This window comes from Schistocerca nitens, chromosome 8 (assembly GCF_023898315.1).
Source record: "Schistocerca nitens isolate TAMUIC-IGC-003100 chromosome 8, iqSchNite1.1, whole genome shotgun sequence".
NCBI classification, from domain to species: domain Eukaryota; kingdom Metazoa; phylum Arthropoda; class Insecta; order Orthoptera; family Acrididae; genus Schistocerca; species Schistocerca nitens.
In genome coordinates, this window is record NC_064621.1 from 115,209,495 (window position 1) to 115,229,780 (window position 20,286).

At 42.1% G+C, this 20,286-nt stretch overlaps 1 protein-coding gene across 2 annotated transcripts in view; it reads left to right on the top strand.

Annotated features, from left to right (window-relative positions):
- LOC126198752 (GRIP and coiled-coil domain-containing protein 1) overlaps positions 1 to 19,011 on the top strand; it is a 139,761-nt gene extending 120,750 nt beyond the window's left edge. For both annotated transcript variants that reach the window (XM_049935307.1, XM_049935306.1), the window contains 2 exons: positions 10,927 to 11,150; positions 18,663 to 19,011. In XM_049935307.1, coding sequence (XP_049791264.1) covers positions 10,927 to 11,150; positions 18,663 to 18,843 — 405 coding nt within the window. In that variant the 3' untranslated portion in view covers positions 18,844 to 19,011. The remainder of the gene's footprint in view (positions 1 to 10,926; positions 11,151 to 18,662) is intronic.
- Positions 19,012 to 20,286: the final 1,275 nt, after the last annotated feature.

The window sequence follows — 20,286 nt, forward strand, 5'->3', positions numbered from 1 at the left end:
AGATAAATATGAGGACTACTGAGACTTAAAAATTCGTCAATTTGTTCTATTTTGTTGGTAATATATTGGTCATTTTGTGATATTATTTTGAGTTTACTGTCATTTGATGTTGTCAAGTACTTTGCCTCCCATATACATTGTGAAGGCTGTTTTACATTAAAAATGTTTCTGCCCCCAGGGGCTCAGCATTCATTTGCTGGGTACGGGCTTGGCGACCCCGGGGTGCCTGAGCTGGGGACTGGTAAGCGCCGCCAGTCCCCTGTCACCGTAACCTCTGAGCATACTTCAGCGACCACCGTGCGGCGCGGCGGTGGAACGTTGTGTGGCTCAGGGAATAGGGATCTTGGCTTGACCGCCCGGATCGCGAGGATGGAATAAACCTCTATAAAAAAAACCTCAACCTCAAGGTGTGCTGCGCGCCGATGAGATGCATGGCTGTTGAGGTGGAACAGTCGATAGCGGGCAACCTCTGGGGAACCTGCCGCAGCTCAGTTGAATAAGGCTTACCTAGGCACGCGGGGCTCTGTCTAGGTGGACTTGTAGTTCCCTAGCTGCTCGTGGGACCGCGATGGATCCTTCGAAATCTTCTTTTCTTCCTCCCAGCGGAAAGGGTGGGCCGCTGGAAGGTTCTAACACCCAATCTCTTAAGAGGGCCCGTGCAGTCAGTTCCCCTGACTCCGGCGCTTCTTTACAAAGTCCAGTCTTAGGTAACAGAATGCATTCTTGTGATCCGAATGTGTTTCTCATTGTGAAACGGAAGGAGGGTAGTTTCGAGAAGGTTTCGCCCTTCTATATACAAAAGGGATTGGAGGGAATCTGTGGCTCCTTAAAATCGGTGAAGCGCTTACGTAATGGGACCTTGCTAGTGGAAACTTCCACTTCCCAGCAAGCGACTAAACTTCAGTCTGCTAAATGCCTTGGAGAGTATGCCATAGACACTGAACTGCACAGCACCTTGAACTACAGCAAAGGTGTTGTGACGTGCCGGGATCTAGTTGACATTCCCAAGGAAGAACTGCAACGTGAGTGGGCTCCGGCAGGTATCGTTGATGTTCAACATATCATGAGGAGGGTTGATGGCAATTTTGTCAAATCTGACTCCTTTATTCTATCCTTCAGTAGCACGAAACTTCCTGAACATGTGAAAGCTGGCTTTCTTCGCCTTAGTGTGAGGCCTTATTTCCCGACCCCAATGCGCTGTTTCAAATGCCAGCGTTTTGGGCATACCACCTTAGGATGCAAAGGCGACGTGACTTGTGGCAACTGTGGTAAAGCTGCTCATGACGGAGTTGGTTGCTCCTCTCCAGCCAAATGTATCAATTGCTCTGGGAACCACCCTGTTTGGAGTAGGGACTGCCGAATATTTTTAGAGGAACGCAAAGTCCAGGAAATAAAAACAACTAAGCGTATCCCCTATAGTGAGGCCAAGAAGATCTTTAAGTCGATGCAACCTCCCACATTTGCTACATCTTTTGCCTCCCTGGTTCAGAAGCCTACTCCGAAAGTCGATGCCTCCACGCAGACAGAGGTGGTGAGTGTTGGCACTAATACATGCAGCTGTCAGTGCACTTGCAACGCAGCCAGTGTTTCAGAGCCAGTAGCCCCTATTCGAATGGCAGACAAAGGTACAGTGGCGAACTTGGGCCAGCCCCTAACGCCTCCAACAGCTGAGGATGTTCCGAAGCCCAGTACAGCCATTCCCCCTCCCACATCAGCTCCCCCAAAGCCCACCAAACCGCAGAAAGCTCCCATACAGCAGCAACAGCGGGTCAAATCCCGTAGTAAACCGTCTGACCATGCAGATTTGGTTTTCCGTGAGGCTTCCTCTGACTCTTCCCCAGAGTTGATGGAATCCGATGTATGTGTGGGGAAATCATCTCGCCCCACGCCTGCCCCTCCACCTGCTGCAGTCTCCCCGCCCCGTCGGAGAGACAGGATGAAGGTGCTACCCCCATCATAGATGGCTCCCATACTTCAGTGGAACTTGCAAGGGTTCAGGACGCATGTGGAGGAACTTCGTCTACTATCGCAGGGTAGACCACTGTGTGTCTGTCTGCAGGAGACGTATTTCCATCCATCATATTCCCCTGAGATTCGAGGCTATACACTCCACAAAAAGGACGACCTGCGTGGAGAGAGAGCTAGAGGAGGCGTCGGTATTTTCGTCAGGACGGACTACCACTCCTCGCCTCTCTCACTTACGACGACTTTACAGGCCGTCGCTGTGTCCGTGCACGTGCGTCATCCATTGACTGTCTGTTCACTTTACTTGCCCCCACATGATGCTCTTGATGACGCGGCCCTCACCGACCTTCTTACACAGCTCCCCCAGCCATTCATTATTTGTGGTGATTTTAATGCCCACAATGTGCTTTGGGGCTCTGCAATTACCTGCCCCAGGGGTAGAGCGATTGAGAGGCTTCTCCTGTCCTCCTGTGCCTACTTGCTCAATGGAGGACAGAGTACTCATTTCTGCACGGCGACCGGGTCGTTCTCTGCCATTGATCTCTCGCTTTGCTCTCCAGCTCTTGCCGCCAGTGCTCACTGGGAAGTGGTTGCTGACTTGCACGGCAGTGATCATTTCCCAATCTGGATTCACCTGCCAGATGGCGTGGGGCCCGAAAGGAGACCACCACGATGGATGCTCAGTGGAGCTGACTGGACACTTTATAGCCAGTTGGCCCAATTCGAACACTGTGCGAATGTTGAGGTGTTGCAGCCTTTCGGGTGGCGAGGGCAAGATGTCGCCGATTATTCATGAGAGCAAGAAGAGGTCGTGGCAGCAGTTCCTGAACATCATTAATCGTTCCACCAAAAGTTCCATTGTGTGGGAGACCATCAGGAGAATTTCTGGCAGAGGAGGGAGGTGCCCCATAGCTGCTGTAATGAATAACGGCACTCTCCACACAGATCCGCAGGACATTGCCCAGACTATGGCAGCATATTTTGCGACAGTTACTGCCACAACCAGTCAGGATCCAGGTTTCCAGCGCCATAGAGCGGTTGCTGAGAGGTGTAGTCTGAACTTCCAGTCCACCTCTCATGAAGTTTACAACTGCCCTTTTTCTATGCGGGAGCTGGATTCTGCATTGTCTGGAGCTCGTGACACATCCCCTGGTCACGACAGGATCCATTACAGTATGCTATGGCACCTCACAATGCGCAACAGAGAACTCCTCCTCGCACTTTTTAATGACATTTGGGCGTCGGGTCACTTTCCTGACGCGTGGCGTGAGGCAGTTTTAATCCCTTTTTTAAAACCTGGGAAAGACTGCACGAGCCCAAGTAGCTACCGTAGTATTGCCCTCACTAGTTGCATAGGGAAGACCTTGGAGCGGATGGTCAACCGCCGCCTTGTCTGGATGTTAGAATCCCGGCAACTCCTTTGTCGCTTTCAGTGTGGGTTCAGGAGGTTTCGTTCCACCTTCGATAACCTTGTCCTCCTGGAGGCGGCTATACAACAAGCTTTCCTACGCCGTCATCACCTTATAGGTGTATTTTTCGACATCGAGAAGGCCTACGATACCACTTGGAGGCGTCTCATCCTGGAGCAGCTTCACGAATGGGGTTTTCGTGGTTGTCTTCCTCTTTTTATTCAGTCTTTCCTCTCGCCACGATATTTTAGATACCGAATTGGTGATGTCCTGTCTGATCGCTTTGAGCAGGAGAATGGTGTCCCTCAGGGTAGCGTTTTAAGTGTGACTCTCTTTGCCATCGCTATTAATAGCATTACGTCCATAGTGAAAAGTCCTGTCCAGTGTTCTTTGTTTGTGGATGATTTCTCTTTGTTCTGCTCTTCTTCAAGCCTTGCAACGACAACTCGTCAGTTGCAACTTACGATTAGGCGTTTGGATGACTGGGCGCTGAAGAGTGGCTTTAAGTTTTCCACCGAGAAGTCTGTATGTGTTCTTTTTAACCGTTCTCGTTCGATTTTCACCTTTCCTGAGTTGCGCTTGAGGGACACTATTCTGTCTTTTAAAGACACAGTGAGATTTCTGGGGCTCATTTTTGACTCGAGGCTCACGTGGTTACCTCATCTTAAAGACCTGAAACGGCGGTCGCTTCAGGCTTTAAGTATTTTAAAATGTCTTAGCCACAGTACATGGGGAGCTGACAGGACTTGTCTGCTCCAGTTTTACAGGGCGTTTGTGCGATCTCGGCTCGATTATGGGTGCACGGTGTATGGGTCCACGAGGCCTTCTTACTTAAAGATTTTGGACGTTGTGCACCATGAAGGGCTTCGATTGGCCACTGGGGCATTCCGAACTAGCCCCATACCAAGCCTCTGTGCAGAGGCTGGTGAACCGCCACTTCATATGCGGCGACGGCTACTTACGGTCCGCCAGGCGTATAAAACTTTGTCCACACTATACACCCCTGCATACCATACCGTTGCTCAGCCTCCTCTGGCACGGTTATTTCATAACTGGCAACGTGCGACGCAGCCCTATGGGATTCGCGCACAGGATTGCCTCGCTGCAATGTCTATGGCTGGTCTTCGTGTTTTACGTCGCGGTTGGAGCAGATCTCCACCTTGGCTCCTCCGAAGACCCAAACTTATTTTAGATTTGACTCGTTTTAAGAAGGATGGCACGCCAGATTTTACATTCCAGTCACTGTTTTTTAACATTTTAGATGTGCATCACGGTTTCACTGTCGTTTACACTGATGGCTCCAAACAGGAGAATTTCCTTGGCTGTTCTGTGGTGTTCCCTGATAATGTTACCCGGATTCGCCTCCCTGCTGAATATACCGTTTTCGCAGCGGAGCTCCACGCTATCCTGAAGGCACTGGAGCAGATGAATCGTGTTCGGGGCGATCGATTTCTTCTCTGCTCCGATTCTCTTAGTGCCTTACAATCACTGCAGAACCTATACCCGACTGAGGAGATGGTCCAGCTGATACATGGCCAACTGTACTTGCTCCAACAGCGGGGTAAAGAGGTATCCTTCTGCTGGGTGCCTGGTCATGTCGGCATATGGGGCAATGAACAGGCTGATCGGGCTGCCAAGGAGGCCTGCAGAGAGCACGATGTGGTCCAGTGTCCTATCCCCTTGCAGTCAGTCATCGCTGCACTCCACAGGAAGTGCATGGAGTTGTGGGAGGACGAATGGCTGCCGGTGACGGCCAATAAACTGCGGTTGGTAAAGTCAACCACTCGGCCGTGGCGTTGCTCCTGCCGGTTGCTGAGGCGGGAGGAGGTGGCCCTCACACGTCTTCGGATCGGGCACTGTCCTCTGACGCATAGCTATTTATTACGGTGGGAGGATCCTCCGTTTTGTGATGCCTGTGGTGTGCACATCTCTGTCCGGCACATTTTAACAGACTGCATTTTATACCGTGATGCAAGGGCAGAAGCACAAGTTGATGGGGATCTGCCTTGTGTTTTAGCAAACGATGAGACGTGTGTGTCTAGGGTTTTTAAGTTTTGTGATGTGTCTGGACTCTGGCCTAAACTTTTAGGCTGGAGGTTTTAGTGTATTGCAGAGTGGCTGACTCCTCCCTTTTTTTCCTTGCGGTCAGCCAGCCACTTCCATCTGCTACATTATTTTAGCTCCCTCTCATTTTCTTCCTGTGTTGTCCATGTTTTACTGCTGACGCCCTGCTTCATCCCACGCTTTGGTGTGGGTGAGCACATATTTTCCAATGATTGTTCCCCGTGTTTTATGTTCCGTTTTATGTAAATGTTCTGAGCTTTTTTTTTTTCTTGACACCCGTCTCACTAGGATACTGAACGGGCGCTGAAGACCTTGCTGTCGTGCGCCCACAAAACCCCTCTACTACTACTACTATTAAAAATGTTTCTGTAGGACTACTTTCACTTGTGAATGATCTGTTTTTATATATAAGGCTTTTCAGTTTGATCATTTCTTTTATTATTTGATTTAATTTTTCACACAACATTTACCTGCATAGTTCAAATGAAATCCATGATTAGTGTGTTGATCTCTATCCAACTTTCCTATACCTAGAATTGAACAATTTCCATAGTTTGAACATAGCGCCTTAAACTCAATATTTGTTTTTCTTATTTCCATGTTTGCACACGAGTTGTTGATCAGATCGTACCGATGCTGGACAGTAGTGACAATCGTGTTTTTCTCTTTATTGTCTTCAAGGAAATTTTTCAGACCTTCAATGCAAACACCAGATTCATTGCTTTCCACATCACTCGGGGCAACACTTACACAAACTATGAAATCATTTCTATGCAGCATTTTACCTTCCAAGTTGGCACCTTGTATGATGTTTTTTGTTTTCGCGCAGGGTTTCAAAACACTGCTCACTTGATGATGATTGTTTGAGCTATTTAGAATTTCAGCTAGATTTCTTCCATGGCTATCTGCGAGTAAAATCACATTGTACTTTGGTGTATGTTTCATAGATTATCTCTTGATAGTCCACAAATCTGACATCTGGGGGCTTACTGTGACTCATATATTCAGTTTTACATGACACAATGATTTTCGTAGATCCTGAAGGACATGACCATGTTAAGCTGTATGTGTACTCATTTTTGTTATGGACCCAACTTCACCACTCGAGATAAATAAATACCATTTTATGTGCTAGTAGAGAGAAAAAGAAGAGCTAAATACCAAGACTGTAAAGATTTATTATCTGGAAGTTGACATCTTCTTGAAATTTAGAAGCATCAAATTCTGCAACACAGTTTGTGTTAATTCACAACAATACGTCAGACTGGAGAAATGTGGGCTGTCCCATTTTGTCCTTGCTTTTTATGAGTTTCGTCTGAAGGGCAATATGAGTGTGGTTTTGAGAGGTTCCCAGTACTCACTGTGTCAGATGTTGGTGCGATGGTTAAATTTTACACAAATAAACCAAAAAATATTACTTAAACTCATCTGCTCAGTTCCAATGAAATGTTAAAAAAAATTGAAAACATGAGGATAATGCAAAAGTTCTAAATACATGATCAGACATGGTGTTTTGTAAGCCACCCCCCACCCCCTCCAGAAGAAAGGGTTTATTAATGTACTGTATCAAAGTTGAATAACCCTTTTTGTTTTTAGCGTATTTCCTTCACTGGATTTATAGTAGGAAATGATTTCATATCATAAATGGAAAAAGGTAGCATTGTACTTTTTATGTACTACAGTAATCATGTTTGTTTACTTTTTCTGTATGAAAGTAAGCTACCTACCAAAATTATTGAGTGAATAACTATCAATCTGAAACAAATACTAACGAAGAGATAGAGGGGCTGGCTAGTACTTACCGTATTTACTCGAATCTAAGCCGCACCTGAAAAATGAGACTTGAAATCAAGGAAAAAAAAAAATTCCCTAATCTAAGCCGCACCTGAAGTTTGAGACTCGAAATTCAAGGGGAGAGAAAAGTTTTAGGCCGTACCTCCAAATCGAAACAAAGTTGGTCCGTTGTAATATGAGACACAATTTAGGTCGAATGAATGACGATACAGCTACAGTAGTTTGGTTCGAGTCGTAAGCTTAGCAGTTCAGCTTCAGCAGGTAGCCATTGCTATGCGTCAGGCGCTCCGTTCATATTTATACGGGTACCCTTGCTTTTTCACGTGCTTTGTCTGGTTTGAATTGATTGCTTATTTTGCTTTGATATGATAAGTGCCGTTCTCTTTGTTATAGGTGTTAAGCTGAAAATGCAGTACTGTACTGTGTCATGCATTGTTTGTCGCATTCTGATAACGAGTGTTTGCGGCCTGTCGCCGCTTGCGGCATGGCTTGCTTTTGTGCGTGCTACCGCCGCTTACAATAAAAACAAAAAGGGAGGAATCATCACATTAGTGAAACAATGGCAAGAGACTGCTATTTGTTGTTACTTACACTGCTGCTTTCATTGATAATGATCAACAAGAACCAAATAATAGACTGCGAATGATAGAAGATGTTCTGAGCGAGAGTTTAGCGAAAATTTTTCTCCGTTTAAAAATCTTTGCAGGCGCCTCTTTAGTACATTACATTCTGCACAGAAATTAGAGTCATCTTAGATTTAAAAATCTAGTCAATTGCCGTTCTTCATTTCTGACTGTATCACTATTAGGCATAAGAATAATACGAATATAAACATGACATGATATGTATATTCTTCCGCATTTGCTGTTGTCTCACTCTAGTTTCGTAGTTTATTAGGCAGACAGGATTTAAATGAGATAGCAGCAAATACGAAAGAATACATGGCAAAACGTTTATATTCGTATTATTCTTATGGTGAAGAGAATACTGCATGTGATTCACAATTCATAAAAGTTCCTATTAGTAACCATCTCTTCTCACAGGTAGGAAAAAATTCAGAACGTAGAGTTGGCCATATTGACAAACATCCCAAACAGTCTTGCCAGTCAGATATTCGTAGTACATTGAAATGCTGCTACATTCGAAGATGAACAATATGGAATTTGTATTTACTTCGTTGGATAATGTATGAAAATGCAGTGGTCGAAACTCGGAGCGGAGGAAAAAGCTCGACTTCCACCTTTTTTTTTAATTTATTTACTAACACACAGGTTTTGGTGCCAGTATTTATCTTTGTGCCTGCAAAGCATGCCTGTGTAGCGCTACATATATTCGACGGCAGAAGTTAGTTGTGGCGGCCCCCTACCAACATTTTTCAGAACTTCCGCCTACTTTGCACTCGATTCTAAGCCGCAGGCGGTTTTTTGGATTTCAAAAACTGAAAAAAAAAAAAAGTGCGGCTTACATTCGAGTAAATACGGTACCTCAGCTCAGAGCTAAGTACTGGCCAGCCCCTCTATCTCTTTGTTAGTATTTGTTTCACATCTTTACATGAGATTTTCCATTAATCATTAACTATCAATCTGTTTAGATGCATGAGTTTTGTCCAAATATGTTGAATCAGTTATATAATCATTGCAATTTTAGAGTCTTGTCCCCTTTTTGGATAAATTTCTGTGGATGTCCATGTGTATAGGTATTGATACTGCACAACAGTGGAAGCAAGAATTTAAGCTTCAAATAAAATTAGCATGAGAACAAACTGTGTAAATATTATGTTGTTTGTGGATGATCACTTGTGACTACAAAAATTGAGGGTAACCTACAGTATTCAATATTTCACTAATATTCAATAGATAAGAACTATCACAAGAGTTGTTGTACAGTAATGATTCATAGGCAGAGAGTAAATAAAAGAGAAAGAGTAGGGTCAAATGTGATGAAACTTTTTGAACAATGAAGGGTTGTACCTGTAGTGAACAAATAGGAGGAATTACACAACAGTAAAATAAAAAAGAAAGTGTCCTATTGATGTAGAAGTTCTGGAAAGATTATGGAAGTGAAAACAACACCTTTGAAATAATTACTGCCAATTGAATGATGTAACTAAGTATAAAATAATATGTGGGTGAAGTGTCGGCAGAAGTGCCAACACCGTGTTGTTTGAGGAAGCCGAAATGCACGCTATAAGCTCACGCAGGCTGGCGTGAGGTATGCTTCATTAGATACATAGCAAAGGAGAAATGGCGACTTGCTAGGTCGTAGCAATTGACTTAGCTGAAGGCTATGCTAACTATCGTCTCGGCAAATGAGAGCGTAATTCTCAGTGAACCTTTCCTAGCAACGTCGGCTGTACAAGTGGGGCGAGTGCTAGTAAGTCTCTCTAGACCTGCCGTGTGGCGGCGCTCGGTCTGCAATTACTGACAGTGGCGACACACGGGTCCGACATGTACTAATGGACTGCAGCCGATTTAAAGCTACCACCTAGCAAGTGTGGTGTCTGGCGGTGACACCACAGTGGGGGGAAAAAAAAGGCTGAGAAAGAGATACATATGCTGAATGTTAACTGGACCTTTAAATTTCAAATTTATTTTGTACTTTGTCAAATGTAATTTTACTTGCATAGGCAGCGGCTTCAAAATAAAATTATGGCATTATTCATGCCTACAAAGAAGATTTTGAATTCCTTTCAACATTTATTTGGTGCATGCAATAGGGTGGTAATTCATTCGATTGTGAGGAATTGGTTTTACATGCAATTTAGTACTACTCTTACTGCTTAGGACAAGATTGTTGCTTATATTATCATTTGTTAGTTACAAGTTATATAGGCATTTGTGGCTAATAGAAATTATGAAAAACAGTTTCTTTTACCTACAGGCTTTTTGCTGTCAAAGCCAATGTTCTGTTGTTCGTATGGAAATAATTTTAAGCTTCATATCAGGGTTGTGAATTTACATGTTCCTATTTGTAACTTGAGTGTTGTCTTTCACAAACATAGTGGTTTATAGAACAGACACACCATAAATAACGAGTAAATAGGTTTTTCTAGATGTTCCTGATTGAAGTTTCACTACGATCCTCGAGGATTTCTTTGGCAGTACAAAATCCCTTTTCATATTAAATCGGTAAGTTGTGCCTCACAGAGATGAGAAAGACGAGAAAGGATATGGTAATCCAAAATACACTGTCCATTTTTTGGAATTAAGGTGTGGAGATAATATCTTTAATACATATAGAGTGGATATAATTTTTGACATACATGGTCAAGCTTATGACTCCATAAAATACGATCATCTGAGTGTGAAACTCAAAATTTACAGCCCAAACAATATATTTGGCTGAGTCAATTCTTTCACAACATTTTGTCTATTTGGATCACATAATCTAAAGCGAGTCATAAATACAATGTGACAGTGTGACATTCTTTATCTAATCAGTGTATCATAGTCTCCCACAAAGTTAAATCATAGTTAATTAACAACAATTGTGTTTCAATACACTCTGTCTTTGTGTATACATGGGGCATACATAATGATCCGAAAGCTTTTCTGGAAACCGCACGTAACATTTTTGGTGTGTGCTGTTGGAGTTGTTCTTACATTTCATTTCTTAAGGAAGCAAAGCACTAGCTGTTAAGTTTGAGTGCCGATATCAGATTCATTGATTTCCAATATTTGGGATTAATTTTAAGGTCCAGGATGCAGAAACCATACTGGCAAATTTGGGGAACACCAGTGACAGCCCACATGTACTACACTATGCCCACGAATTGGCTCGGCGTGACGTGGAGATTTCATCACTGCGGAGGGAACGCCATCAGTTGGAAGCGGCACTCCGTGAACTCAGGAGACTCTCTGCCACTGATCGTGAAAAACATGCAGATGAGGTGCAGAGCCTACAGGAGGAAATTGACAGGTCAGTAGGTAACAATGCACTAACAGTAGAGTTTTGTGTTAAGGTTAATGTTTGTTGACTTACGTAATTCATTTGTACTGTCCTGCTCTCTCTCCTTTGAATAAAGATTCCGGGAGCCTTTCTTACCTAATCTCTGGGTGGGTTACAGTGGAATGAGTAAAGATAATATCACATTGATGAAGTCATTGAATAGTGGAGCAGCACGTACATTGCATGACCAAAAGTGAAACATTCAGAAGGGGAGGAGGAAATGAAATTGTATGTCATGGGCTGATGGGTTGTGTGACGTTATGTCAGCCTTTACAAAATCGAATCAGATTTACAAAGAACTTGACAGTAGGAGCCCATTTAGCAGTATGTCACTGCACCACCTCGGATCTGGATGCATGCCCTGATTCAGTTAAGATGGGTGTCATAAAGCCATTGGATCCTCTCCTGAGGCAAGCTGGACCACAGTTTGCTAACTGATCCTTAACAAGCCTCTCCGAAACACTGGAAGATTTGTATCCTCCCCATGTTGCTACCATAATCACCAGTAATGGTCATCAGAGGTCATGCAGAATTAAGATTCATTGCTGAACACAATGTGACACCAATTGTCAGTTGTTCATCCTTCCCGGTCACGGCACCACTCCAAACGCAGCTGTTTGCATTGTGGCAATTCCCTGTCTGGCTACTGCTAATCTCCGACTAGCATTGTGGGATGACACAGAATGTTGCAGGTTATCCATTACTTACTCTTGGATGGCAGGTGGAGATGTGAAGTAGTTTTTGATGTGCTTTATGTATAATATGGTAGTCCTCCCTTGTGGCAATCAGATGTGAGGTCAACCAAAACTCTGACGACGGGTATACCTGCCTGCATGTTCTCATGCAGTCCAGCATCAGGCCATTGTCACAAGCAACACTAATGCACTCTGATGGGTGATTTACCTGTTACAGAGAATTGCAAGTCTAATCAGTTACAAATCCGATGACTGTGTATGCACACAGGCACATGTATATCCAACCATCATGTCTTCTGGACTTCATCTTCCCCCTCCTCCTCCTTCTTTTTTTTAAAAAAAGATCAGTGTAAATAAGACCTGACTATTGTAGGTCAGCCCAAAAACTTGCATTCTTTTTCAGCACACACACACACACACACACACACACACACACACACACACACACAAACACAAACACACACACAAAACCTACCTAATTGCACTCCCCTGTGGCTGAGCTAAGATGAAAGATTGTGTTTGGTGGTGTTTTGCTCAGATCCCTAGACAGGCCATCACAGACCCTCTTTTTCTGAATCTGTCTGTTTTTTCGTTACCCATTACACCTCATCCCAGTGTGTGCTTTTTAAAATTCACTGACTTAGTGTCTTAGATGTTCCCACTGTGAAGATTTCCATCATAACAAACAAATGCCTCTGAAAACTGCTTGCAGCCTAACGTGCTGTATCACAGACACCAACCGCTTCTTCCATTATGTCCTGATATTTACAGCAGCTTGTCACTGCTAACAACACTTCTCTGTGTACTTCTCATGGTCAGGGTTCACAGTCATGTAGAATTTTTAAAGGATGTCATATTTGCTATTGACTGCAGAAGTTATTTATTTCACATTTGCAATTTCGTGCCTTTGAGTCATATTCATGTCGTGCTGCAAAAGCTAAAAGAATACAAAAATGAGAACTGCTGAAATATGTCATGTAGACAGCAGTGCATTATAAAAATGGTGAAAATAATGTCACTTACATTTTCCTTCAGCACACGTCAGCCTTCAAAATCCTGGGTCAAGTATACATGTCATTGTCAAAAGTAAGGCTTTTCAAGGTAGAAATACAGTAACATCAAATAAGTGTGAAGCTCTGTACATCGTGAAATGGTGTAAATTACGTGAAATAATTTCATGTAATTTACATCATTCCATGATGTACAGAGCTGCACACTCATCTGATATGTATTTCCACAGTGAAAAGGCTCACTTTCAACAATAACATGTACACTTGAAGGAGGATTTTAAAGTCGGGCATGTGCTGAAGCAAAATGTAAGTGATTTATTATTTTCACCACTTTAGTAATGTAATGCTGTCTACATGATATATTTCAACAGTTCAATATATATATGTTCTGTGCCTTGTTTTTGTATTCTTTTAGCTTTTGCAGTACCACTTGAAAATTACACAAAGGCTGAAACTGCTATTGTGAGTTAAATAGCTGCTACATTCAACAGTGATTATGATGTCATTTAAAATCTCACATACTGTGTTATTCCTCTTATAGATGACACACTGCATCTTCACACACAACTATCTATGTCTTCTTTGAAAGTAATATCAACAATATGAAAAAGATAGACTACTACTCACCATAAAGACGATACATTGAGTTACTGTGAAAGAAAGACATACAAACAGATGTACAACACAATTATGGACATGTGCACACCAAACCTTTGAGGGCCATGAAGAGGATACCTCCCTTAAAATTGTAAACTCCTTTCTTGTTTCAACTTTGTTGATGATATCTTCTTGATCTTGACCCAAGACTAGGTACTTTGTACTTATTCCTCTGCAGTGTAACATCTTGTCTCCTGTGTGTTACACCTGGTCGTCGTCGTCCCGACAAGCTGCTTTTGTGCAGACAAGCTGCTTTCCTGCAAGGCAACTTTCACTTTTTTAATAACCCTGTGAGGACTTATTATTCCTAACAACTTCCAGTAATGTTCTGTTTTGACAAATGCCATCTCTTCCACACCAAAAAGTTTCACCCTTGTAATCTTTCCACTTGCAGAAGGCACATCGACACTAATGAGCAGTCCTCCTCCCAATGTGCCGAAGAGCTTGCCAAGGCCTAAACAGCCAGTACCATGTCTAGACATGGTGCACAGATAACCCAAATCGTATCCTCCAGTACTTCCAAGGCTCCAAAGAAGCATATCTAGTTTTCTATGGCTGTGATTTGCCTTTCATTGTGCTCGGAAAGAATTCATTTTCTCAAAATCCTTTCCTTCTCCCTTGAAGTGATATTCCCCTATGCAACCAGCTTACAAAATATTCTCATCTAAATTGTCATTTCTGTGTCCATCCCTTCGATATGGCTTGTATCCATATGAAATTGTACACACACTGTATACATTAACACAGTCTGGCATGGATATGCTACCCCTCTGAGGCCCACATTGAAAGGCTGATGTCAAAATACCCAGACTCGTGAACCGGGGTCAACAAGAGGTTCGTGAACTTACACCACTTATTGCCCGAACTGTCAGTTTCTGAGCCAAAAATATCCTTTTAGAATGGGAAGAGTTACCCCAAAATATAATATCATACAACGTAAGCGAATGAAAATAAGCAAAGTAGGCTAGTTTTCATGTCGAACAATCACTCACTTCAGATACCGTTCGAATAGTAAAAATTGCAGCATTAAGTCTTTGAACAAGACCCTTAACGTGGGCTTTCCATGACAGCTTACTATGTGAGCACCTAGAAATTTGAACTGTTCAGTTTCACTAATCATATGCCCATTCTGTGAAATTAAAATGTCATGTTTTGTGAAATTGTGTGTTAGAAACTGTAAAAACTGAGTCTTACTGTGATTTAGCGTTAGTTTATTTTCTACAAGCCATGAACTTGGGTCATGAACTGCACTATTTGAAACCGAACCAGTGTTGCACACAACATCCTCTACTACCAAGCAAACAGAAATATTTTAGAGTTATCCGTAATACTAGAGGGCATAGCATTTATATAAATAAGAAACAGGAGTGGCCCCAACACTGATCCCTGCCCCCCCCCTCCCCCCCCACTTGACTGTACCCCACTCAGACCCCACATCACAACCATTCTCAACATTGCGAATAATGACCTTTTGCTGTTTGTTGCTAAAGTAAGAAGTGAACCAATTGTGAGCTACTCCCCATATTCCATAATGGTCCAACTTCTGGAGCAATATTTTGTGATCAACATAATCAAATGCCTTAGTTAAATGAAAAAACATGCCTAGCATTCGAAACCTTTTATTTAACCCATCCAGTACCTCGTAGACAAAAGAGAATACAGCATTTTCAGTGGTTATCCCACTAGTCAGCCACCCGGGCTGCCTATCTCTGCTAGTACCATGTTTAGAACGTTCTAATGGAAAACAACTCTCAAAGGGCATGAGAAATGTGTTAAGGAAAGCATTATATTTATCATCTATGTTATCGGCATTATGAACATCCTGCCACTCTTGTTCCTTGATGAGATTTAAAAAACTCTCTATTGCTGTTGGATTAACTTTCCTACATAGTTTTTAATTAAATGTGACATTTCAGTACTAAAGCCTTTTAGTGTTAAAATTTGTGCATCATGGTCTGAAAGGCCATTCACCCTTTTATTAACAGAATGCCCATCTAGTAATGAAGAATGAATAAAAATATTGTCTGTGGCTGTGCTACTGTTGCCCTGCACCCTAGTTAGAAAAAACACTGTCTACATCGGATCATAAGCATTTATGAGATACGCCAACATCCTTTTTCTTGCACCATCATGTACCAAATTTATATTGAAGTCACCACATATAACTAATTTTTGGTACTTCCTACAAAGTGAATCAAGAATCCTCTCTAGCTTGAACAGAAATGCTCTGAAGTCAGAGTTAGGGGACCTATAAGAAACAACAATTAGAAGTCTAGTTTTATTAAATTCAACTGCCCCTGCACAACATTCAAATATCTGTTCAGCGCAGTGCCGTGATAAGTCTATGGACTCAAATGGAATACTGTTTTTTACATTCATAGCCACTCCCCCCACCCTGCAAGGTACTCCTTGAAAAACAGGCAGCTAATCTGTATCCTGGTAAAGGAAGCCTCTGAATTGTCAAATTATTTAAGTGGTGCTGTGATATACCAATAATTTCAGTGTCAACATCTGTAAGCAGTTCACTAACTTTCTCTAATACCTCTTATATTTTCATGAAATATTCTAATTCCATCTCTTCTTGGAAACATTACATCCTCTGAAGGTGAGCCATTAGTTAGAGGGACTTCCTTTAAGCAGGTATACCTATCAGCTGTCTTCAGTCTAAAAAAGGTGCAGCTCTAACACCAACTACTACAAGAATTTTTGCATGAGTGGTCCCACCACCACCATCCACTGTACTGTCCTCTATAAGCTTTTCCAGACTCTCCTTCCCATACCAATTGAGGTGCAGGCCATGCCTTGTGAAATCCGATCTACTGATAGACCCAACCAGCACCACCGAGATGTGACCCGTGCCCTCTGCCATCAACGCCTTCCCCAGCCCAATGTTGCAGCTGCATTAAGATGAGCCTAATCATGACGCTGAAACAGTTGCATGAAATGCACATTAGCGCTAACAGTTTGAGTAGCTATCTTTACCAGGTCACCACCTACATCATATTCCCCGTCCCTATCAAGACTGTTCCCTGCTCCACCCACTATTACTACCTGATCCTCCTTCGTAAAATTCCTGCACAACTCCCCTATGCTGTCAGTCACTTGAGCCAACCCTGTACTAGGCTTCACAATTCTGGTGACCTGGTACTCACTCCCCTGCAACTGCTGGCCGCACCTTTACCGTGTGAACTACCTTGCAGCAGAACCTTCTTCTTTCTGTTAGGCTTTGCAACTGACCTAGGCCTCCTGAGTGCTGAGGACTGCTGCATGTTCCCTACATCTACGGCTACACGAGGCTCCTCTCCACTCAACTCTGACAATTGGTCAATTCTATTGCATATATGCAAAGTATAACAGTCTGAATACCTCCTCTTCCTAGCTGCCTTCTTGCCAACTGCCAGTTCCCATTCCCCACCACTCTTCACCCTCCTCAACTTATCTAGTTCCTCCTTTGTGCGTTGTAACAGCACCTGAAGGGCACAGATCGTACGCTCCTGCTCCTCTATCAACTTATTTCTACTACAGATTCTGCATTTCCTGGAGATGATCTTGCTAGAATGCCCACTGGCTTCCCCCCTGCATTCCCCCCAATGAAAATACTTTGAACAAATCCCACACTGTAACCCACTACTCACAAACCTATGACAGAGCCCACACTTCTCACTCACGGTAATATTTTCAGTTACTGAAAAAAAAAAAAAAAAAAAAAAAAAAAATGTACATCTACGTTACCAAAGTTCAGTTACACCAGTAGAACTATTTATAGAACTAACAGTAGCAGTCTCGAAATTCTCTGTCTACTAAGAAAGCAACTATTTGTATTACTACTGCTGCACCACAGCTAATACCAGTACCAACAAAAATTCACAAAATTATTAGCTAAAACCAAAAATTCAAATGAAGTTAAAACACTGAATGAAAATTTTACTGAGAAAAGTTTCCAAAAGTTTATTAAATCGTTATTTTACCACAAACAGCATGAAGCACCACTGAAAATTATTAAATTTAATAACTGTAACAATGCACAAATAACTCTGTCAGTACTTAGCTTTATAACCACTACAGCTGCAACTGCACGCCGCAAAATGTAAATACCTATTTACCCTATCCCTTGCCTTCTCACACCTTTTTGAGGTAAATCAGTTCTACCTCTGCCTGCACGAAGGAGAGCTACCTCAAATGCCATATTCTTATCCTCTTTCCTTTCTGCCCTTTCTCATGCCTCCCATCTCTTCATTTTTCCTTCCTTGTTTATCTCATCTACTTACCTCACCATAACCTCTCCCCAAAATGTGATAACCCATTGTGTTTGTGTACTGTTTGGCCACAATACTTTTTACTGGTTGCCTGTAGCAGAGAAAACTGGCACTAGTTCATATATAATGATTTGTTTCCAAGCACTGCCAATATTTCTGCATTTGTTACCTCTGCTTTTATGTAAGCACAAGATACAAGTAATGGTTCCAACTTTGTGGGAAGGAGTTCGTGCTGTCTTCTCTCATTGCTCCTTTCCTCTCAGTAGTCCTAATGTGGGGCAGCTTATCATGGCCAAACAGTGTGTCTATGTGACTTGAAGAACACAGAAATGACGTTGCATTCTTCTAGTACTTGTTTATATTCCTATACACTGTCCTACAATCTCAATGTGTGCTTTGTGGTTATCTTTACTCATTCTGTTGTTTTCCTTTCAGAACTTTCAAATACATTAATCTTAGATTATTCATAATATCTAAACATTGTAGCAATGCAAACTAAATTAATATTCTGTCATTAGCCACTCCTTGCACGTTACTGATACTGAATTGATCTTTCCCCTATTTTTTCTTGACTTGGTTAATTGAGTTTATGATACTATAATTAACAGATAATTTATTTTATCATGTGATGTACTATATCTGAAGAGAAATTTGTGTAGTGTTTGGCCACAAACCATTTGTATTTTCACTTCTATTATTTTTATGGAAAACTATTTTGTAAATATAAATATTTTGAATGTTAATTTGTAAACTATTTATTGTTTATTAATAGACTATTTCTTTTGTTTGCATTGTTATCACTATTATTATTATTATTATTATTATTATTATTGTAAATGACATCAATATGTTGTGTTATTTCAGATTAAATCGTTGTCAGTCCAGAGAAGGAGCAAACTTGGAGTATCTGAAGAATGTTGTTCTCTGTTTTCTTACGACGAATGAGTCCAATTCCAAGAAACACATGCTAAATGCTATTGCAGCAGTGCTCAAATTTAGCGATTTAGAACAAGAGAAACTTAACCGAATCCATAAACATCTATGACTCATGTGGAGCATGTTAAAGTACACAACGAAGCCTCTACTAACATCGTAGTTAGTGAAGTAATAGACACACTGTCTGTAGTGGTTGACTTTTGAGGTAACTTAGTGAATCGACTGTGTCTGTGATCCTGAAGTATTATGAAATTAGAGTTTATCTGGACATATAGTATTTCCTATGTGTGTTGATTCCAGTGGATATATTATGCATGGTACCAGTAAGATATTTTATCCCTGTATGCCCCCAACTGCCGCCCCCCCCCCCCCCCCCGCTCTCTCTCTCTCTCTCTCTCCACCCCCCCCTACACACACACACACACACACACACACACACACACACACACACACACACACACACACACACAGGGAGGGAGGGAGAGAGAGAGAGAGAGAGAGAGCTCTCTTCCCCCCTATCCTTGAAAAATCCCATTTCATTTACTGATGAAGTTACTTTTCACTTATCTTTCTGAGGGTTCAGCGGACCAAATCATAAAACTTGCACTTGTAGTGTATGAGATAATAAATACTTTGATTCACAGTGTTTTTGGCCTACTTATTTCATTTTTGTACAACACATTTCAAAATAGTCATTTCATTTTCAAAAGTGGCATTTCAGTTTCTCATGTTTCATTGTATATTTGTCAACAGTGCAGTTGGCATATACACATCCTGTGACATTTATTAGGCTGCAAGCAGAAATGTTGGTTCCATCTTGTGAGTGCAATTCAGAATAGCGAAAATGTATAAACAACTTAACAGCTTGCCTAAAAGTTGCCCACCCCTCTGCAAGTTGAAATTGTTGATGCTGAGAAAACAAGTAAATATAATAGTAAACTATATTCTATCAAGATACAATTGACAGTTTCACATTTTGTCCAGTACGTTTAACTAACGAAAGATCTGTAAAAACTCACTCTGTACTTTCAATAGGTCATACATTGAAATGTTCTGGATGGTTAAAACTGTGTGCTGGACTGGGATTCAAACCTGGAACCATTCTTCTCAGTGAGCAAGTGTTGTAGCAGTAGGCTATTCAGGTATGACTCACAACCTGCCATCACTTCTTTACTTGCTCCCGTACCTTTCCTCCTATCTTCTAAACTGGACAAAAATTCTCTCAAATTCCTTGCGAGTCTACCGTCTTTACTCGAATCTAAGCCGCACTTTTTTTCCGGTTTTTGTGATCCAAAAAACCGCCTGCGGCTTAGAATCGAGTGCAAAGTAAGCGGAAGTTCTGAAAAATGTTGGTAGGTGCCACCACAACTAACTTCTGCCGTCAAATATATGTAGCGCTACACAGGCATGCTTTGCAGGCACGAAGATAAATACTGGCGCCAAAACCTCTGCGTCAGTAAATAAATTAAAAAAAAAAGGTGGAAGACGAGCTTTTTTTCTCCGCCCCGAGTTTCGACCACTGCATTTTCATACATTATCCAACGAAGTAAAT